The 23573-nt window shown below is 43.9% G+C and overlaps 1 protein-coding gene across 2 annotated transcripts in view; it reads left to right on the forward strand.

The window, feature by feature from the left end:
* The window catches only part of pacrg (PARK2 co-regulated), a 111007-nt gene that overhangs the window by 79227 nt on the left and 8207 nt on the right, over positions 1-23573 (forward strand). For both annotated transcript variants that reach the window (XM_037242249.1, XM_037242248.1), the window contains one exon: positions 3461-3610. In XM_037242249.1, the coding sequence (XP_037098144.1) occupies positions 3461-3610 (150 nt within the window). The remainder of the gene's footprint in view (positions 1-3460; positions 3611-23573) is intronic.

The raw sequence follows: 23573 nt of genomic DNA on the forward strand, positions 1-23573 counted from the left end.
GAATACACAATGAAGCAGTCTCCGGCTGACGTTACAATATCATGATTTCTCCAAGACTCCACTTTCCCACCGCCGTATGCTTTTCTTTTGCCTTAAAGCTGCGATTATGTGATCATTTCCTGTTAAATCTTCAAACGCGTGATTGTAGACGACCACAACCAGTCGTATTCTTGTTCTTAACAGATCACGGAAGGAAAATAAACACCTCCCTCAAACGATAATATTCTCTAATAATTTATGAATAATTTGTTTAATTATTTCGTTTAATATTTTTTTTTTATAAATAAATACATCAGGTAGATTTGTTGCTAACCAAAACATGTTTGTGTACTTTTAATAACTCGTTGAAAACAACTTACGTTTTTTCCATGTTAGCTTGCAAGATTACAAACAAGTTACATGAAGAAGCTTTTTTGAAGGTAAAAAATGGGAAGAAAAGATTTTGTTTTGGTATGCATCCAAAATGTATTTGAAATCTTATAAAAAAAGTTATATGTGGATAATGCATGAATCTTAAAACATATGAATAGTAGGAGGTGGGGCTACAAAGTTGTAATTAGGCGCTGATCCAAATTAGGAGTGTCGCTCTGGTTGGGGATTTATTCACGCAGGATGACACTGGATTTGTTTTTTCACAGTAACTAGTGAATGCTTTTTTATTTTCACTCTAAATATGAAACAAGGCCTGACGCGAATGCTCGATTATGCGATTCAGATGTGTCCACACGCAGGTTTTATAGCCGCAATAAGACATCAGTACCCTCCTACACCTCCTGCTTTCTACGTTTTTTTTATTTTACCTCTCTTCTAGCAAGGCGAGAATGCTGATGAATAATTGAACGGTTCTGCGGTCCAAATGTCACAGCAGGGAAAATTGTTTGCGCTGGCTGGTAATTAGAATTTTATTGTTTGTTATGTAGGTTTCAAACTCCTGTCATCGCACATTCCACCTTATCACGGCGATGGCGGATATCTGCACGCGTGTTTGTCCGGTAAGGGAGGGGGCAAGGGTGAATGCCAAGGATGAGGTGATGGAATCAGTCACTCTGCATTGTCTACTTCTCGTTTCATGAGCAAATACTGGATTGAAAATAAAAGCCTCCCTCAAATAGACCACCATTGACGAGTCAGCCCATTCGATTTCCATTGCTAACCAAAACAGCAGCGCCTATCGTGCATAGAGGAGTCAATATAAATTTCCCATCCGTTGTTAAAGATCATATGTTATATGAAGATGGTGTTTTTAACCGCAGCTAGCATTCCGGTCAACTATTTGCTATCTTATACCATATTTCTCCATCAATTCAATTGCTAACCAAAACAGCAGCACCTACCTTGTTGCGTACATAGTCTGTAAACAACTTCCCTGTACAGTATTAAATCTGATCTTATGTTATCAAGAGAGAGTTGAAGACTCTTTTAGGTTTGGTATTTTCTGGACCCCACTCACCTTGACCCATTTGACCTCTGGCACATTCATGCGCTGCCTCACATCAACCGGCTTTGACTCAGCATGTCGGAGATTTGCAACTCTATTACAACCACGCTTCCCCGCCCGCAAGTCTTAATTAATGACGTGCTCATCTTCCGTCGTTGAGGATTAGAGTCGGCATGCGGAGCCACGGCTGCAAAGAGTAGGCAAACAGCGCCTGTAAACGAGACAAACACATCTATCAAGCTTTCCGTCCATTCTCTGTCCAGCTTAGCCTCACTCAGGTCTGAATTGACAATAACAAGAAGTCAACCGGTATCATGAACCAAATTGCCTCTTAAATACTCTTATTCATCGAGTAATAGCATTTCGCTGATATTGCTTTTACGCTTTTGTGTGTTGGCGGCCATTTTGTCTGAGGTAGAACATGTGACTACATACTTAGACCAATATCTCACGCTACGTCTTCGAGCAACTACCATGTCCACATACATATAAAGCTAATAAAGCTTTAGTCCATAAATTATTTATGATTTTGACCTGACTGTTTATTTTGTCTCCTTTTTTATTTTTTATTTTGCTGTTGTAGCTGTAATGCATTTGCAGCAAGTTCTCATTACGTATGCATAAGCAGTCTCTTCACAGAGGTGTGCTCGAAATGACAATGCAATGTTTCCCCAACGAGAAATAATTTGGTTGGCTAACGTATGTCGTCCTAGAGGGCAGAATTATAATTTTAGTTTTTTATAATACCAGGTTGGACAAAATCGCTTCAAACCGTAATGGCAAATATCTTCCTAGCAAAATTTGTATTGCAAAATCACTCCGGGGGCTCAAACTTTGCCGCTTGTGCCGGACCCCTTCGAGTTTTAATATCATAACACTCTCGCGCATATTTAGCAGCAAAGCCATGAAAGTGTTGGTTCGATATGCCTCCCCGCCTTGACATTTTGTTGTTTCGTTCTCGCATTGAGTTTGTCTCCGGTGATCTCTCCCACCCTTCGACTCTCCCACCGCCTTTTGTTCTTCTGGGTCGGTGGAGATGGAGTTAAGTGCTGCTGAAGACCAAATAGCTTTGTGATTGGCTCTTATTAGCTTTGGCCTCAGTGATTGCAGACAAGCCATTCTTATAAACGGAAAGAAAATAGGAAGGAAAGGATTTTCGGTTGTTTAGCTAGCGAAATTGAGATCATCCATTGCAGAGAACTGCTCGTATAGCCTGCTAGCACGTTTGGCCACCATAGATGAGGTCATAATAGTTTTGAAGTTATCAGAATCAGAATCAGAATCAGCTTTATTGTCAATTCCTTCATGCTAGGACACACAAAGAAACCGAAATACCGTTCCCCCTATCCCACGGTGACGAGACACAGCACACGATTAACACACAAGTAAAACAACGGGGAGAGAGTTCAGGACCCCAACAGCCCGGAGATCACAAACTTCGCCAGTGGCGAGCAGTGCTGGCATCTCACAACAAAGTCCCGGCACCATTCTTCACGGATGTAGACGCACAGTCCACCTCCACGCGATGTTCCCCCTCGTACAATGGCCCGGTCCGCCCGATAGCGCGCCATCCGCTCCAGACGCACAGCAGCTACGCACTGTCCGGTCCGCAGAACTCAGCAGGCATGTTGATGTCCAGCGATCGAACGTCCGCCAGAAGAATGGAAGGCACGGCCGGGCGAGCTGGGGTGGCCGCCAGCCAGGCCCGGACGCCCAACCGGGGGAAGAATAGCAGGCGAGTCCGGCGACGCTCCAGGACGGCGCAGACCGAGCGCCTTTAATGTCCCCGCTTCAAAGTTCAGGTCGCCACAAAACTCGCTTTCGCCGATGTCGAGCAGAACCAGCCCGCCGCACTTGAAGCACAACCCGGTACGACGAGACGAACACACAAAACTGGCGGACAAACCCACATTAAACGACAAAACAAAACACCGTTCGGGACAGAGAGAGGCCGCAGCGTGTGCACGCGCCGCCATCTTACTTCCTTCCTTATATAAGTCGATACTATTTTCTGGCTTCCAGACGCTCTAAACACGAGGAACCGCCAAGTGATATGCACCACCTTGAAAGTTCTGCAGCATCTGGTGATGTCCGGCGACACGGTGGGAGAAACTCTGGTGCCTTACTATCGACAAATCCTCCCCATCCTCAACATCTTCAAGAACAAAAACAGTGAGTACCGACTCTTCCTTGTTTGTGTGTTTGAATATATTTACGATGTTTTTGAGAATGGTGTTTCAAACGAAAGAAAATATTGTGATAATCTGATATTGCTCAATTCCGGTATTTCCTTTTGGTTGACTGAGAGTACGAGGCAGAGAAAACGTTTTTCTTTGTCCTCGGAGATAAGAATCCCAGTTTTGTCCAAGTGTGTGTCGAGGATTTGTCCTCGGTGAAAGCCTCCACCTGGCTGGCGTGAAGACCCAGCCAGATTATCATCAGATCGGCGGGTCTCTTTTTGTGCCGGCGATGTCAGTATTTAGCGGCGTGTAAAGCTCACAGGTAGCGGCGACCCCAAACGTACCTCGACGCACACACGGTCGGATGTAAAAGCGTGACGTTGTCATCAATCATTTAAACGCGGGCGTTAACAGGAGAAGACACAAGGCTTTAGTCCCTTAATCGATATCCAATTTAAATCTCTTGTCTTCCTAATTCGCGTACATAATCTGTTACCATTTGTTGAAAGGGAAGGAAGGAGCCTTCAAAGATATCTGCGAAAGACAAAAAGGGGGGCGGTGGAGAGAAAAGCCCGCCTTATTAGCACAAGGCCTTATGCAAATCCTCTCGGTAAATTAGCTGTCAAATCAATCCCCTAAACCATTTTGAAGCACGAGCTGTTCCGCTAGCGCGCAGGCTCAGCGGTCGGCCAAGTGAAGCCCACCAGGAATAGTTTAGCCCGGCCCCGGTAGTTACAGCGAGCGGCCTCTCCTCTGCTCGTCTGCGCAACAATTAAACCTGAGCCAACCTCTCACCTGGCAGGCGTCCCTGATATTGACCGCTCTCGGTTTGGCCCGGGGGAGCGGCCCGTGCGGCTGCCAGCGCACAGAACCGAATCTGCTCAACAAGGTCAGAGTGTTTGGTGGAGTGTACAGTGTAGAAAAGTTAGCTCAGGAACAATAGATGGACGGACGGACGGACGGATGGATGGATGGTCAGTTCGATGCCTCATCATCGTCAGGGGTGTCAAATTCAGAGACTAGTATAAACTTTAAATATTTTAAAAGGATGAATGCTACTAAAACAAGCTAGCAATTTTTTCACAAGTGAAGACAATTTGTAATTTTAGTATTGACACTTAAAGTCGATGCACGATTTGTCTTTGCGGGCCACATAAAATGATTTGCCTGGCCGTATCTCGCCCCCGGGCCTTGAGTTTGATACCTATGGGTTATATCAACAGGTTTGTTAGAAGTTTTTTTTTTAAAATACGACTCTCTCCTACTGTGCGTATTTTATTGACATGAAATCAAAGCTTCCTTTGAGGCCCAACGTCATTCATACCGTCGGCGGCTGTCGCGGAACGAGCGAGCGTGTCGCCTCTCGCCAACACAGGCCCAGCCATTGTTAGCGCTGAAGGACTAACTAATCCCTTTGCTTCTCCCACACTTTGACTCCGAGAACTTGCATGGCATCCCTCTAATCTCCACAAGAGCTCCACTGTCCACTATGTGTCGACGTGTTTGTGCATCTGTCATGAATGCAGCTGTTGTCTTCCCCCACTCATGCAGCTGTTGACTTCACGTACAATGCCCACCATCCACCGACTGGATTCTTTTCTACACGCACAAAAAAAAAAAAAAAAAGACGTACAATCGCAGTCTGTCCCCATTTACGTCTCCGCGGCCTGACCCTTTCCATTTTCCTCCTCCGTTGTTCTGGCTATGAATCAATATGCTGACAACCACTGCTGTGGGGGGTCAGGGCTACAGTCAGATATCACCGGCATCCCATCGCGGGACACATCCCCCCAGGCCGCGTTCACACACTCCGACAGTGTCGTCCCCGCTCGGAGACAAGGTTGCGACCCGTTAAATCGGCCTGTATACGGGGCCTTATCGCTGCTATTTTTCCGCTGTCAGAGCTGGACCCTAAGCCACTGCCAAAAACAGACTCTCAAGTGTCCTTTCACTCAAGAGAACTGGACCCCCGATAAGAAAACAGGCTCTCGGTTCCGGGAACAGCTCTATTGTTCTGTGAGGAAGTAAAAAAAAAACCACAAAAAAAACACTCCGGCTGTTTAACTGCAGGCAGCCGACTGACACGCTCATGTATCATTTTGAAGAGCACAATAATAAGCAATCACATTTCACCCGCATCTTCGATGCAGCCTGTTGTCTCCCGAATCATCTCTCGCTGTCTTTTGTTTACTTTGCGCCTTTCCGCGCATTAACCGTGAGAACCGCGTGGAGGACGGCGTCGGAATTCCTTTGGTGTGATTTGCACGCTCTTCTTGTTTGCTTGCTGTGATGAATCCCGGCCCTAATGAAATGCAACAACATTTCCTATGAAGTGGAGGGAGACGTGCTCGCTCATCTGGAAAATTCTTCCTCCGAGCTCAGAGGAGGAAGGTACTCATCTGCCGCACGTCAACCTAGGAAGGGAAAAGGGGTAAAGCAGAACTGCACAAAATGTCAGATAAGGTGAAACTCCAAGAACTCCATCATTGTCTTTTGTCCAAAAAATGTCTCTCGGATCTCTTGAGGGTTAAAAATCTTAGGGAATGTCAACGCAGATGTCCCAATGTTATCATTACCGATTCAAAATGGTGTCGTCACGGTGTATCCATCATGGGTGTATCCGACCTCACCCCTCAAAGTCATCTGGGATAAATCTCAATCTTCCCACCGAGGCTGAAGAGGACAAGCAGTTGAAAAGCATTGAATGGATGGGCGGGTGAATGGACACACAAGTGATTCTTCTCACATTCTTATTGCTCTGGTTCATTTTTCGTTACAATTTTATCCCTTTGACATTCGGGACGATGGATTTGGAGTACACCACTATATTATTGCTGATGTGAGAACGCGGACTGAAATTGATGGTCAGTCTTTATTTAGAGAAGACGGGAAGCCTTTTTCTTATTAGAGACCATCTGTCATCTGAGAGCCATTTATGAAAAAAATAAATGTAACAGGAATCTTGGTTGGCTCAACAACTTTAGATCAGGCGCCCTCTACTTTTTATTGGACGCTTTCAATGCCGTTGGTGCTCCTTGGACGTTTTAGCTGCTACTGTGGCATTCTTGTGTTGTCCCGGTGGCAGTTTTCTCTGCTTATCTGGAAGGTGTAGGTCCTTAAACCCCAATTCATCACTGACATAGTCTCGCAGTCGCACACACACGGAGAAACACGGGGTGATCTGTTTCATTTAGCCTCTTTTATCTTCCTGCTGTAGGAATGTGGCCAGCTATGATAAGGTCTCAAGCACTTGCATTCCGCACGCGCACAGCTTGTGATAGTAGCTCTCTGTGCATGTCCGACTTGGGAGGTTTTTCCGATGGTGACAGATGCGATGCCAGGGTCAGCCACTCCGTCTTCGCCCATGTCTTTATCTGAGCATCGCACACTCACAGGCCATACTTGGATGACTTCATAAAGAAAACGGCGGATTGCCTCGAAACGGCGTCATAAAAAAAAATCTGAATAATTATCTCCGGCTTCCTGAAACCCACAGATTTCTTGGTTCTTCGAGTTCTAGTTCCCAAGGATTCTCGTTGGCAAACATTTGCTTTATTTAATGACCTTTTCCCGTTGCCGTCGTGAAAAATTAATTCGCTCGCATGTTCTCTTTTGTTTGCATAGCCGACGCCAGGGAAAGTGAACACACGCGTATATACATCCTTGCAAAACATACACATAAACCCGTGGCCCTCGATGTAATCCATCATCCTCCACAGACGCGCTGAGCCCCGCTGTCCCTGCGGATGACAAAACACACACCTCATCCTCAACCGCTGTCGCCTCTTCCACCTCGCACCCTCTCTAGTCGGAGATATCTATCTATCAGGCAATCACGGACCACCGACATCCCCCCCTTCACCGTTAAAAAAGAAAATACAGCAAGAAGCCCAAAGCCAAAGGGCGGGGACAGCCAAAGAATCCAGCTAATACATCACTGGTGGCTTCTTAGCTGCCCCCTTGCGTTAGCATGCTTGACGGAACATAATGACTTTCTCCACCTCTTCTCAAGCTTTGGAGAATATCAATATCAATTTTTTTTTTTATTAACCTGTTCTGTCTTGCAACGTAGTCATGTCCGGAATAGTCGTCTGTCTACTTGTTTTTTATCGCGAATTTATTTTTATTTATTTGGGCTTCGCATGGCGTCAAAGACTGCATGTCAGAACATGTTTGGGGGCACTTGTAGATAAACAAACTGAAACGAGAAAGTAAAACCGACGTACTTCAAACAAGCTAAAAAGAAAGCAGAATGAAAACGTTAGCACGCCACGACAGTCGTTTATGCTAGGCTATCTCATGTGCTAAGCTTGTAACCAAATTTGCACTGGGCCAAACAACAAATCACAAAATCCAACACCTGCTTGGGGAATCCGAAGATGAAAAATGAGAGCAAAATAAAAAAAAATAAAAAAAGACAAATGAAAACAACAGTCACTTCGGAAATTGTGTTGGGGCTTAGCGAAAACAGCGTAAAGTAACAACTCAAGAGAGCACCAACACTTGTTTGAGGATAAACAAGAAGAAAATAGTTGAAAAAGCAACAACCAGAGACGGTTGGGGACATGGACGAGAGATTTGGCAGTAACTTTAGTAGTTCCAAGCCCTGGAGAGACAGAAATAAGTTGTGTGCTCTTATCAACCCTTCCTCAACTATCTCCCTTCATTCCCGCTGCCCTGCGGCTCGGCGCACCTACCGACTCTGTTAATTTCCTTGGTCAGCGGGTCCGCCGCGTCCAATCGGGTACGAGCGGCATCCCTCGGGCCTTCGCGGCTTCAATTTAAAGGTCAGACGATAAGCGGGCAGATTCATGCATAATCTGAGCGCAGACAGTCCGACTCTGTTGACCCTCTTAAACGTTTCACTCCGGGGGCTGACGGAGATGGACGCGTCTCATTTTGTCAAAGAAAAACAACACCTTTTTGTTTTCTTTGTCAACGTGCAGAATTACTTTAGCCCATTCGTTAGGAGCAGTGTTTTTTTTTTTTCTTTTTTCAAATGTCGTTCTCATTAATTTGTATATTCACGCTCGTGGATGGCAACAGAGGAACGAAGCGGAGCCCCGAGGCTGGCAGCGAGCAGACTTGAAATGAAATAGAATGTGGTGTCTGGGTGCCGGAGCTTTGAAAGCCCGACAAAGCACTACTTTGATTGCTTGCTGCGGCGTGTGGAGGCAGGCCAGCGGCGCAATTAAATCGCCCCTCACTCAACGGACAAACATCGGGACTGTTGGATTTATACGATTTTTTTCTTCCTGGCAATTCACTTTTGACTTTTTGTGATCTCAGGAAATAAAGTTGAAAAGTTAGGGAGGGACTGACTCATCACTCAACTTATCCGTATATTTGTTTTGATTTGTGACGGAAAGCATGACAGTAATGTAAAACAATGATTGGCACTCATACCCGTTGTGTGATAGCATTAAGCTAACAACAGCGTTAGCTCGCACCACAATGCAAACAAACTAACACAGAAAAATAGCAATATTTTTTGTCTTTTTTAATAATATAAAAAGAATACAACCGCAATTATTATTTCATTTTTAAAGCCTTAATAGTTGTGACAACTGACATGAACCACTGTAAAAACGACCCCGAAGTGCCTTTGAAAGTGAGTACGCTTAACGCTCGCTATACTGAAGTCTCTGAATTTCATTTTCCGAAGTATGTCGTTTCCACTTTTGTCTCAGCGGGGCTCCTTCTGATCCCAGAAGTGGCCTATTACTAAAGTGAAGGTTTTAAGAGGGTGCTTCTCCTCTCTTCATTGGCTTTAATCTCCATTAGGCCAACACGCTTTGTCACTAATCCGTGGAGGCTACTCTGACGCTTTGAGCAGCCATCCATTTGCCTTTTGGAGACTTTGCCACCCATGGCAGCATGTGTGCATGTTTATTTATGAACGCGTGCGCTTCTCGAGCACGTCGTCTTGTTTGACATCTCTTCGAGCGTTGCGTGTGAGACGCAGTTTGTCCTTCCCGGCTTTCGACGAGCGCTTGCACCGTGCGCCAGGTTGTCTTGTCAGCTTCCATAAAGTGACGCACCTCCGCATATTGGCCAGCGTGCGAGCGACTCATCATCGTCCCATATGGGCACCCGAATAGAGCATTTGATACTGATTGTCAGTGTCACAAAGTCCCATGCCTAATTTAGTCCATTTAAAAGGGACTGATTATGGACAATTTGCTTTTGAATGGCTTGTAGGCAAATAATTGCGGTTCCCGGAGTGGAAGTTAATTTTAATCGTTAGCAATTCTTCAATCGTGTGCAATGGATGTCAAAACATCTCGGAATTCACTTTAGCGGAGACTTTTAATATCTGTTACGGCTATGTATGAACTAATTTGTCTACACTGGGTGTGTTGTTCCTGATAGGGAAATAAATAGAATTAGATGACAGATTCTCACATTTTATGACCAAACTATGCAGAAATCCAGGTCACGCCGAATGCTTCCCATCATTTCTCCTGCAACTGTATCTCGCATCGACGTGACCTCACCCCCCTCATATGTCGCCATGTCATCAAAAGTCCGTCATGGTCTTCACTACATCCGATGAATGTCATCGAATCCCTTTCTCATACACACTCCCTCTGAAAATCCCCTTAATGCACATATCGTAAATCCTTACGAGTCTTGTCCAATGCCGGTCTCGGATTCCTCAACTTTACACATTATATTGTCGCTTTTTATCATGCGGTGTACACGTTAAAAGGAACATATCATCGTAAAGTACTTGTATCTAATTTAGTTTGCGATCTTCATTTTGATCCTTGTTGCAGCCCGTCTCGCTATTGTAGTCAAAAGGTCACTGTTGCAATAGTAATTAGTGACCATGAATTGAGCATTTGGCACCAAGTCGAAGGCGGTCCATTAAAACAGATGTTATGTTGGACCGCCCTGGACCATGTCAAGACCCGGACTTAGGGTTCACAATCATGTGGGATAAACAGATGGCCTGTTCAGAGTCCCTTAGGAGGAGCTCTACATCTTCATCATATTGCCTTTGGAGCATTTATTTTCTATGTAGCTGTTGGAAACAGATAATTGTTTTTTTATTTTATTGGGCGAGATTGTAGAAAGTGTTGGCGGGATGAAACTGGGACATCGGGAACTTGGAGGAATGTGAGCTCGGGAGCATTAGCAACACTGATGCAATCGATTTGGAGAAGTCAAGATATTTGAGAGGATTGTTTCATGTGGCAAATGTGGGTTTTTCTGTCATTCTAGCTTGTTTTTTTTTTTTGGGGCTAATCTGAAAAAAATATATTCTGATTGTTGCATTTTTTTCCCTCGAGTTGTCATTAGCTAATTTAGCATTTTTCTGTTAGTCAGTTCACAACGTTAGCAAACAAATGGAAACACTGGCACCTTGGGATGGGGGGGCAGTGCCCTCACTCACCCCCTCTAGCTCCACCACTGACTCAGTGTTTATACGCTTTATCGTGAGGATTATTCCCCCTTTTCATCACCGTTGTAGCACCAAGTGTGGACTGTATTATGTACAGGTTCGCTTTCCGAAACATCGCATCATTACTCAGCCCATATAGCAGCACGATGCATGTCTGGCTTTATGATACGTCGGTGGCTAATCAATAATACAGTAGCCATTCAATAAATAGCTACTGGGTTCTTTTAAGAGGACTTATTGTCCCAGTTTGTCGATCGCTGTTCTGGGACCCGAGCAGCATTTATCTTCCGCTTTGCATTCTTCGAGGAGCTATTGTCTGTTCAATAGGCCTTCGCATCTTGAGCGGATGGCTATTTATTGATGAGCTGCCGATCGGAGTGACGGCAAAGCTGCGAAGCGGAAAGAAAACAAAAGCGTAATCACAGGTCTCTTTTAAAATGTGTTCAAGGGGAAGCAAATCATCGGTCATAAATACTACATGGCAAACACAAGGTAAAAAAAGACCGTTTCCACTTCTTTGGCTTTCTCGGTGTGCTCCTCAGCAGAGATCCATTTGTCTAAAAATGCTTCTTACATCATCTTTTCCCTCTTTGGTTTGTCTCCACTTTGACTCGTCTCTGCCTCCTCCTTCTCTTTTGTCCCATCCTACATAAGCACAGCCTACCTTCTTCACCTACTTAGGCGGTAGCGCGAGAAGCTTTGTTCTCCTCTGCAGACCACCCATAAGGCCGGACGGACCGGCTCTATCGTTAACCTCGACGGCATGAATAATTCACCCGGCGCATTGTGCCACCTCTTGTAACATCCTGACCTTCAGCCCTCCCATGGATGCCTGGATGGACACTTTACACTCTCCTCAAGGAGCTTCCACAACCGCCATTCGGTCCCTCTCGCTACCTATCAAATATTTAGCCAGGGAGAATGGGGAGTCAGTCGCACATGGCCCGGCCTGTCTTTCATACGTACGCCGTGCTCCTCTTGCTAAATCTACCTTCAAGGCGAGGAGCGCTTGAAACATTTAGGTATCTGCCTCTTAACTCCTCCCCATGTGGGCTGTTGAGACTGCTGCAACAACAGCGCTGTTAGCTTGTTTTGGAAAGAAAACAATGTTGAGAAACCTGACTTGACATTTTCTTTCATAGTTTCTAATCGTAGCAAAACAGCCGAGAGACAATTTTTTTTACCACATCTTTTGCTATTTCACCCATTGGGTATTATAAAATTGGAAATATTCAGCACCAAACGCTGTTGCTAGCCGTGATGTCATCAAGCTAGCGGCTAAACATTACACTAGCTAAACATGCTAGTGAAGCATCTCGGATTCATTTCAACTGGCACAACTTCAACAAAGGCATTTTGGACTCTGCTGTTCGGCGGGAGCCGCATCGAGCATCGATCGCTTCGTTTAAGCGCGTGTCACCTTTACTCCAAACCCTCCTCGCATTTTCAGCTTCCATCAAAAAAAAAAAAAAGCTGATTCGCATATTGATCGCACCCGACCCCCCCCCCTTCCTCTGAAAACGCTCCTCACCGCCAGGATGTGTCAGAGAGCTCACGGATGAATGAATCATGTTATGGCATCAGGTAGAAATGATAAGTATTGAGCGACGCGTGTTACGCACACCACCAATAAGTGTGTGTAAACAGAGATTTGCTTTCCAATATGGCGACGCGATAACGTGCCCGCCGCGTGTGTTGATTCCTCGCCGAAGCGCCAGTCACCGCAGGGTGGGCTTTTATTAAAGAGTTGTAATGAGTGAGAGCCATCAGGAGCCAGCTTGCCTATTGATTACCTATAAAGAGCACTCAGTGGAGACGCGCTGTGATCCATAGATAATGCTTTGCACGCCCAAGCCGGGCTAAGCCTGGCCGCCGCCACCTCTCAGGTTTTGTCGAGCCTTACGGCATAGATCTTGTGTCACTTCGTCTAATGGCTCTTTCCCAGCCCGGTGAGCCTTTGTGGATGGGAATGATCAAGAGTTTGCTGACTTTAACCGGCTCCGTCAACTCACATTAAATAGAAACAGCTTTCATTTTCTGGAATTGGTAAAAATTGGAAATATCCCTTAAGTTTTGCTTGTTTTCCAGGTAAGACAAATAAATGCCTGGTCATGGAAAATTTGGAATGATGACGGGGTCTCTGCAAATTTTCGCCATTTCTTAATTCTTCTGTCGCCTTCATAAAAAAAAATATGAGCTTTCTTCTCATTTCATCAGCTTGATTACAGAAATTAAAGGTGTCCGTTATCACCCTCTAATTACTGCCACCACTCTCAAGTTCTTGAAATAGGCTTCACCAAGTAATAGTTGAGGATGTAAAATTGACCTAAATACATCGAGCTCACTTTGCACTGTTTTTTTTTTTTTCTCACCTCCTTTGTAACACTTAAATCGTTTCTCAGAACAGACGTCTCACATCATCATCTTGGTGTTATCCGTCGGGCTAACATGCATAATTACCGTCTGTTACTGAGAAAATCACAATGTCTCCAGACTTGTGTTTTGAAGACTTGGCTTTGGGTTTTAACCAAAAGTGTAGAAGACAGATGAGGGCTGGTTCAGTTGTCCACGAAAATGGTCTCAAATTGTGATTTTAAAAAATGCCCAGTCTGTCTCAATTAGAGTTCACAATCCTCACAAGAGCACGTAACCTTCATTTTAAAACCTCTCCTAGAAGATACTTTTATTTATTCAAGTCAGGGTTTCTCAATCAAGGCTATTTCCATTAAAACTGTTCACAGACTCATTAAAACAAGTTAATATACCGTGTTAAAGGAGCGCTGCAACATTTTTCAACAACCTAAAATCTCGACATTTGCGATCCGGGAAGTACTAAAAAAGAACAAAGCTTTTGATCAAATCCCAGCGGGATTAGCAACAAGCCGCTTGCGAAAGAATAGAAACAATTGCATTTTGTGTGAGAATGCTTCATTAAAAGCAGCCTTCCTGCTAATGCTTAAACACCCAAACACCAATTAACAATCTCTTTGTAGAGATGAAGTCTGAGGCTGAATGACTTGAAAAAGTGCTCACATAAGATTTTCTCTTCTGTATAATAATTCGTTAATTGACTGTTGAGAGTTCTGTGTGGGATTGACTGTCAATTAATGATCCATCTATCTAGCTAGCTAGCAGACTTTCCAGCTAGCTATCTCGCGATCTAGCTTGATCGCTAGCTATCTGGCTACCTCTGTAGCTCTCTATCTATCTATAAATAATGATGCATTAGATTTATTTAGTGCTTTTCTGGACAATCAAAGACACTTTACAGTGGATCCATTATTCATGCGCTCAAACGTTGACACTCTGGCGGAGGTAAACTACAGCCACAGCTGTCCAGGGGCAAGCTGACGGAAGTGTGGCTCCTTGTATGTGCCTACGGCCCCTCCGAAACGTGCAACCCCAGCCAGTGTGAGCGGAACTGGAGGCAAGGCATGTGAAGTGTCTTGCCCAAGGACACAACGACACAGAGCGGGAATCGAACTGCTCTACCGCCTGAGCCATGGCCTCCACTCCATCGAGCTATCCCATCTGTCCATCTATTTGCATAAACAAAAGAGACAGGTTGGATATGATTTACTGGAGGGGCTTCCATAGTCGCTGGACGAAACCAACCTCCTCTTCGCCCTGACGGGGGAGCAGAAAACATTTTAGAGGATCAAAGTGTTGAGGACTCCGCAGGCCTTGGCATCCACCATCTTCCCCTCTGCCCGCTTCAGTCATGCATCCGCTGCACCTCCGGCGATTTTGACTTGACTCGAGTTGCCCAGACACACCACCTGCTCCGGAACGCCGCCGGGCTCCCAGATAAGGTGAGCGAAGCCCCCCACCCCCTCGTGCCCCCTCAGCTCTTGTCTCATGAGCGGTGGTATCAGCTCCGACCACAGCAGCAGCTCCCGTATCTCCTCACGCCCACCGAGCCTCCTTTAGGTGCTCTTTGACAAAAATAATTGAGGCGGGGAAGGTGCTAGGAGGTTAATGAAGCGCTCCCAACACACGATTGACCTTTCACCAGCTTCCACGCACATCATCGCAGTAGCACAAGTTTTTTTTGGTGCTTTTTTTGGGGTGGGGTGTGAGGGGGGCGTGCTAAATGAAAGCCTTTAAATAATTTATCTAACTATAGTCCCCGCCAGGCCCTTCATTAAAGATTGGCCGTGACATTTCCCTCCTCTCCCGCCTCGTCTCTCATGGTTGCCGCCTCAAATCCAGTCACTGTCGATTTTTTTTTTCTCTCTTCTCCCCATCATGTCTGATGCTCTTTCTCTCACTCTCTCCCTCGCTCTGTGTCTGACATTAGCCGCATTAAAGATTGAAATCTTCTCGACAGGCAGGCGTCCAGACAGGAGCTGTGATTTTGTGAAATTGAGCTTATTCCTGGCTTTGAACGTGTCGCGGATCATCTGACAGTCAGATGGGCGTCAAGGAACATAAAGAGGGATTAATCGTCCATTTAGGTGCTAAAGCGAACATTGACAGTCAACCTTTTTGGTGGCGGGTCCAATAAAAAAAAAAATGTAAACAATGACAAAGTTCTACCATCTTGGGTACATATATAATTTCGTTTTTGGATTTAATGCTGCTGGGTGCTCCAAAATACCCCCCCCCCCTTCCCCTTGCAAAAAAATAAAGATAAAAAGAAATACGCATCACATTCAGCATGTTGCCCGGCCGCATGCCGCAAAGGACAAAACAAACCAGGCCACATTCATTTAGAGTCACAAGGAATGCCGTTCTACATGGCGCCTAATAAAAATGAGACATGACAGCTGTTCAAGTTCCACAAATGATATTAACAAAGATAGAATCAGCTCATTCCGTACGTTGGCTGAGTGGTTCGCACATTTGCCACACAATTCGGAGATTCAGAAATGAAGGGATGAATAGTATCAGATAGAATCACGTGGAAGGCGCCTGATAGGAGCGAGACGGAAATATATATTTTTTAATCCCGCCTGTTCTGTGTTTATGTCAGTCGAAGGTTCTGTATTACCTTGAAACTGGGGATTTAAGTTCTTTTACAATGTGCTTAGTGAAGGATGAAACGAGTAGGGACAATTCACGATAATAGCAACAAAAAAAAAGACTTAATTACCTTAGTGTCTATTGCAAGAGTGTCTGCTCTATGCACTCCTTCTTTTGCGGTAAAGAAGAGGCAGACGGGAGCACGCCGGAGTTGCTATGTAAATGTTTCTTACATAAAGACACATGACCTAATTAACTCGCTACCATGAGCGTTGCGACACAAGAAATAAGCCGCTGACTTGCACGCGTGTTTTGACATTTTAAAAAGGTGACAACATGATGTCATATGATGACATTAGCCTCGGTGAAATGTGTGGGTATCCAAAATTGATTTATTCCTAAACCCCGGCGAGCTCTTCAACTCTCGAGAGATTTTTGAGGATATTTACTAGTGTTAGTTTATTTTTGTTGCTTTAGCAGTTCAGTATTTTAACACTCAGTACTTATATTTGGATTGTTGGAAGCTAGCTTAATCTGCTATATCCAAATCATGCTAGTTTTTGTGCTAGCTCAGTTTTGAGATTACTATAGATGTCCAAGTTACGGTAAATTATTCGTCTGGGTTGAGTACGGTTTGATTCAGATTCAGTACGGTAAGCCTGATTTAGTTTGCTTTGTTTTGCCACGCTACGTTTAGAATTTGTTTTAGTTTGCTTTGACGTCGTATGGTTAGACTTTGGGTTCAGTCTGAATCTCCGTTGCGAATTGTACTCTTGACAAAGCAAACGAAACTGAAGTGACTTATTTGCTGACTTGTTTCTTTTCTTATTTCCCTCCAGCCTCTTGCTCATTCATCCCCCTGACATCCTTACACATCACTTGTGTTCCCTCCTTTGTCACTCACATTAATAATTTCCTTTCCCCGCCTAACTGTCTGATAAAATGTAGGCTAATCCTATTTGTACGTGTTTGTTTTTGAAGGCGGCTCGCTAAAGTACGTCTGCGCGTCGCGCATTCGGGGCCCGTCTTTGTTATGTCTGCGAGCGAGCGTGGCTAATTTCTAGACCGCTAAGGGTCCTGGAGGACTAAGCTGCTTTTGACCTGATAAGCTCATTTAAAATTCCACACTAATTATGACAAGACGCCTTTTGGGCCTTGGCCAAATAAAAGGAACAGGTCCTGGACTCATGGGCCTACCAAAGATCAAAGTGGAGTTGGAGGTGGGGTTGAAAAACCAAACAAGGTGGACAATAATGGAGTGAACATTTCAATTTATTTCGATGAGGAAATTTACCCGGCGTGCGAGGATCGTCATTTACGAGCTTGGCCCCGAAAGGAATTAATCTTAAAAGTCGAGGTACGGTTGTTCTTGTTGGAGGCAATTAGTCGTTTCTGACTTGTAAGGCTAAAGTGAGGGCACCAGACTGAGGGTGTCGCAATCTCCGTGGCAACCAATTCTTCAACACACACACTTTGATTTCTTTGCATCTGAGATTAAATCAGAGGGCGGCCCGGGACATTTCTGTCCTGCTTTCTACCCCTTTATATTTGTCACAGTGCACGGCGGGTTTTTCTCCGTTTGTGCACCGTTTGCTTGCATTGTGCACAAAAAGCTCTCAGTGGTGACCCTGCGCCTGCACCTCTTTTGTTCCGTATTTCCTCCCTCCCCGGCGATGTGAGCGTGGCACTTTGCTCTGTGTCAACACGAAGCATCCCCTCTAATCCCAGTGAATACTCTCACTCTCTACTCGACTCTACTCCGCTTTAGTCCAAAGGTTGTCGTCGACAAATCTTTATGAGGCAAACAACCGCGTTTGCTTCCCGACGTGCCCTTGAGCAAAGCGTCAGAACCTTCCAGAACGTTGACATCATATGTGGATATTGACGCATATTGCACATGTGTACTCCTGCGTCTCTAGTGTACAGTTCAGGAATGATGTAGCCATGCCATGTACTATCACGGCCCTGAGAATTCTTAACAAGCTTTGTGTGCGTGTGTGCGTGTGTGTCTGTCCTTGGAAGCTTTCTGTACATTTGTGTGTGTCGTGACACTTAATTGGATTCCGGTCAGCGTTTGTCATTTTTCACCCCACTCCCGGCCACCGCGTTTGCATCCTTGTCTTCTTCCTTCTCCGTCTCATCCCTCCCTGGTTGTTTGAAAAACAGCAAAGGAATCGATCGGCGGTCGCAGCCTCTCATCTGGCTTCTACTCGCACACACTATGGAGTGTTGGACTGTGCCCCCACTGTATGTGTGCGTGGGAGCCATCAGAATTGCACATGCAGTGGTGCCTTGTTCCCTAGCTACATTTATAACTCAAACACACGGTCTCAAATCATCTTTCCCCATTGAAAATGAATGGGAACGCCGTTAATCCGTTCCAAATTACTTTTATATAGCATTAGATAGAAGATAAAATCTGATTGGACAAAAAAAAAAAATCTACTTTTACTGTACAGTATCATTATCTTAATTAAATAAAAACTTTTTCAGCAACTTCATAATATTACTGTGTATCAAAATATAATATTTCAATATAATTTCCAATTGAGTTATCACAGCCTGTCATTAAGAATATTCTATTATTGAGTTATAGCAAACCCATTAATTACCACTTGCTTTTAGGGCCTTTTTTGTGTTTTTAAACTAGTGATGTCTTAATCTGGTTCATGCACAAGCATCTTATCACGCCACCACAGAAACTGTAAGGCATCATTTAAAGGGAAAAGCGTGAAAGCGACATGAAGAAAAAAAAAAGGATTAAAATGAAGTCAAGATAAGGCGAATTCTTAACAAACCTTTTAATTTGGGAATAAAATAAGCATAACATCTCAAAGCTTGCATCTCTCCAACAAAGAAATCTTTGATGTGTGAGATACTGACGGAATGACTTTTTTTGGGGGGGGTATTGCTTTATTCTAAAGCAAGCGAGCGGTGATTAGTTTGATAGAAGCAACACGCTCACAGTCGACAAGCATAGCAGGGCTGTCATTTGGGGAAAAGAGATTGTTCCGGAAAGCCCCCCCCCTCCCTCCATTACAATGCGCAAGGTTTCAACCTCAATTAGATAGAGAGTATATATATTTATATCTAGAAGTCAAGCAGCTAATGAAAATGGAGGAGCGCGTCTTCACCGGCAAATGGCTTTTTTATTTTTTATTTTTTGGTGGGGTCTGGTCATCTATTCTCTTTAACGACCAGTACCTCTCTGATTGCCTCAGCTTTTGAAAAGCTGACGTCGCTCGGGGCAATGATTCAGCGCAATATCATCGGGCGGTACGCTGACTCTTGTAACTTAGTAACGTAAGAAAGCTCTTGTGCTGATTTGCCAGCTAGCAGCCAATCAGAGTCAACAATTGTCAACCGACAGATAACATTTTTGCTTACTGCAGTTCATGGCCCATCCATTCAAATGAGTCACATGACATTCAAAATCTGCTACGTCCATTATTTGTTGGCATTTTTTATTTTGCGATGACTTGCGTGTATTTGCACAGGCCCATAAAAATACCATCAATACAAATCAGTCATTTGTGAAGCAAAGAATTTGGTCAAAGGGAACAGAAACAAAATGGAGGTGTGATGTCTGCACGTATAGGTGTATACATGCGTGTGAGTGTGTGTGTATTTGTTCTCGTGCAAAGCACCCAAGTGGAACCAAAGAGTTGCGCGGTACACACCTGACAAGGTGTTGACGTCTTCGATGTCATCCGGCAACAGCCAAGATTTTCAAACTGTCAGGCATGCAACAAATGAAAGAAGCCTCGTTTTTTTTTTTTTTTTTTTTCTTGCCTCACTCATACCTTCTCATTTTAATTGCGTGCACTTCAGTCACTGTCGCTCAAGAATTCTCTCCTGAAAAGGGAAATGTTCACGCTCTGGATGCTCAGCTCTTTTGTGGATACTACGTACGACTCGCGAGCCTGTCCAACATCGTTCAACAACCCACAAAACAAAAAAAAGTGGAGAATAAAAAAAAAAGTCCTCAACGTGGTGGCATGTCTTTCAACAAGAGCCACAGATTTTTTTTTTAGATAATGAAGTCTACATTACATAGACCTAATCAGCAGTCCATTACCCGACTTAACAGGCGACCTGTTGATTTTGTATTGTCTGCAAACACAGGACACGCATTTTAATCGTGGACATTACATTCCTAATAATGTGCAACCGCTGTTGTTTACACGACGGCCTCCCCGCAATCGAATCCAATCAGCGCGTCTGTTTTACCTGTGGTCAGGAGCGCCGCTAATCATTTGTCATAAACGTCGCCCTCGGCCTCACACAATGGTGTGTAAACAACTCCAACTTTTCACACCAATAAGTACTTAGTTCTCCAAGTACCCACCATAATAGCCAACTATAAAATACTGACGTTTAGTGAGTCATAAGAATTCTTTATTGAAAAAAAAAAACCAAGCAGTATATTTAATACAAAAAAAAATGCTTTTTGAGGAATTGCATGTGAATGCTGAATAAACGATGAAGCCAGCCAATCAGTCAGGGCTCCGCCTCTAGTCGTCATGGTAACGAAAGCCAGACTCCCATTGGCCCCGGTAATAGTCATTAAGACTCTCTTAAATTCCACCAACAACCCAGGCCTAAAGTTAGCCCCTCCCCATTATGCAAATATTGTCGTGCTCGCCGTTCATTCCCACGCCAAAAGCAAATGTCGTCAGCGCGAGAATGATGGTCCGCTCTGTAAATGCCACGCGGATGCCACCGTCTTATGCCTTCACCTGCCACTCGCGCTCATTCCCTCTTTATCCATCTTTTTGTCCGTCAAGATGATGTCAACTATTTCCTCCCGCTTTTATTGACTTTGCCCGCAGTCAAAAAACAAAACGACTGGCCTACCTTTTCTCCACCTTGCTCCACTGTTAATTACATCTTGATTTGATTTGAATCAATTGCCTTTGCGGCATTGTTCTTTTATTTCATTGAACAACAAAATTTTAATTTCCTGGGGAATTCTCTGGGGAAGTTTTCTTTCATTTCATTTGCACGGAAATGAATTTGTCAACCTGAGTAACAGGATACTTGTAAATCTGTTTAATCAGCGTTGTGTTGCAACTCATTCACTTTGCTTTCCAAGTGAGATTGAACAAGTAGAAACTTCAATTTATTACACATACAGAAATTATTAAAAAATATTATATCTATATTAATATATATATATATATATATACTATATATTCAGTGAGACTGTGCAAATACTCTCCCACTTCCGAATTCTCATCCTGTTTGCAATATGAAATAAACTGAGTAAAATAAGCAAATATTGACCCCAACAAAAAAAAAAAAGTCCAAAGTAATTCCAAAAAGTATCTGGCAGAAGCAAGATGAAGCCGCCGTCTCACGCGTGTCCCTGCCCTCGCGGCATCTCTGTGCACTCCTCCGGCAGGCGCTCTGCTTGTTGCCGTGTGTTGGCTGAGATATGGACGCGTCGCTGTGAGAGTGCCCGCCCGCACGTTCCTCCTCTGTAGTCTCCGCCCTCACTCCTCTTGGACGTTGAACAAATTGATTGGGCCGTTGATTATTCCGCGGGCTTGTTTCATGACTTATGACTGACTAGCTTTCTACTGATGTGCTAACTTAGCTACGAGTTCTTCCGGTAATGAGCTTTTGCTTCTTAAACTGCACAAAGAGTTAAACAGATACATTTAATTCGATATTTGAATCCAATCTTTGGGGGGATCAACTGCATTACCTGTCTCCATTGGACGCCTGACACTAAGGCGGCGATAGAGACATGAGTCATGTTGAGCGGGATTCATATTAGGGCTGCTAATTTCCTCGGCTGCAGTCAGGAGACGATGCTCTTTTCACCTTTCGTCTCTGGCGGCTGAGTTTGGCCTTCACATCTTTTGATGTTTCTTATTCAAGCGGAAACATTTGTCCGTCCGTCGCTATACTTATTAGTAACCGGTTCTACTCGACAGTCAACTTCCTGTGGAAACATCTGGCGCATAACTTTTCATACATATGACACTTTCTTTCTGCGAGTGTCATTATAGCACTTCTCTTAAATCAAAATGATTTTCAACGGACGCTGAAAGCCACAAAGGCATAAAATCCACATGTAGAGCACACGGGTAATGAACATTCAGGCAGGATTGGACGGCGACCAATCAAGCTTTTTTTTTTTAATTATTAATTGATATGAATGATCTTCTCATCAGCTTCTCTTCTTAGACTCTTCTCATCTGGAGATAATCATACATTAAAAAGATGAGAAGCATCATCGATTTTACTTAAGAATGCTGACAATGTGCGAATATGGTGAAAAATTAGAAAATCGATTTTTTTTTTTAATTTAGAATGTAAATTTAATGCCAGATTCAAGAATCTTATGAATCCATTGTTTATTAATTTACTAGTTTAATAACCTCTCTACATTGCATCAAAGTCAACATTTGCCATTGTTTCTGATTATAATTTTAAACTTTTTTTTTTTACAATACCTGAGGCAAAGAAGCAAAATCCAATAATAATAGCACAGAAAATTACATTTCTTGCTCATGGCTGATGAGTAAAAATTGGAAGCAAGCCCAGACTCCAGTGATTCCGTTGCAATTCTGAAAAGCTAAATTATCCGACTGATGACAACATCAATTTCTTCTCCTTGTACTATTTTTTCACTCTCTTGGAAAAAGCGACTCAGAGCTCAGACAAAATTCCTTCTTTCTTCACTGCACTCATTCTTCACTTTATTCGGGTTTAAACTGCGCCGTTTAACAAAGTGAAGTATTTCATCTGAGGATTAAGTTGACGATCATTTGTGCGAGGTCACCAAAAGTGTCATCGCACTCCATTTGTCGCACGACGGAACAACAGCGGTGAGGGAAGAGCGATGGTTTAAATGAGCCAATTGAAGAATGCCAAAGTCACTGTTCCGTCATTTTCGGGCTTGGATGATTCTGTAACTTTATCCGTCCGGAAAACAAATAAAACATAGAGCAAGAATGAAAAAGCAGGAGCTATGTCCCTTTCAAGTCTCGGCTTGATTGCACTGAAAGCCCAGGAAAGTGAAGGGGAGGAATAGCTTTGCAGGGTTCAATAATACATCTGATGTATTTCTTCTCGAGTGTAACGCACACACCTTACGTAATCCCCAAAAATCCCGACATCAACAGTGAAGGCCAGTGTCCAAATGAATCCAGAAACGCTTCAATTTGTAGCAACACACAATTTGCTAGCATCTTCTATTTTTTCTTTGGAACAAAATGCACGTTCAGGTTCGTTCAAGGTCGCAAATGTTGAGCTTTAGAGTTGTTAAGTGTTGTTGTTTTTTTGTGGCAAGAAACTTTTTAACGCGTTCGATTGACTTGCAACAGGTCCTGGCGACCGTTTTGCGAGAACGCGACATTCGCTAACGTTGTTAGCTTTCCCTGGGGTACTCCGGTTTTCTCCATTTAAACCTTATACTCTGGTTTTCTTTAGGTATTCCGTTTTTTTTTCTTCTCTGAGTCTCTTTAATTTCCTTTGGTTCTCTTTTTTTATTTTATTTGTGTGTGTACATTATTTTTTCAAGGTTCTTCAGTTCTGCCCATCCATTCTGATATACTTCATGTGTTTTTTT

This window comes from Syngnathus acus, chromosome 22 (assembly GCF_901709675.1).
Source record: "Syngnathus acus chromosome 22, fSynAcu1.2, whole genome shotgun sequence".
NCBI classification, from domain to species: Eukaryota; Metazoa; Chordata; class Actinopteri; order Syngnathiformes; family Syngnathidae; genus Syngnathus; species Syngnathus acus.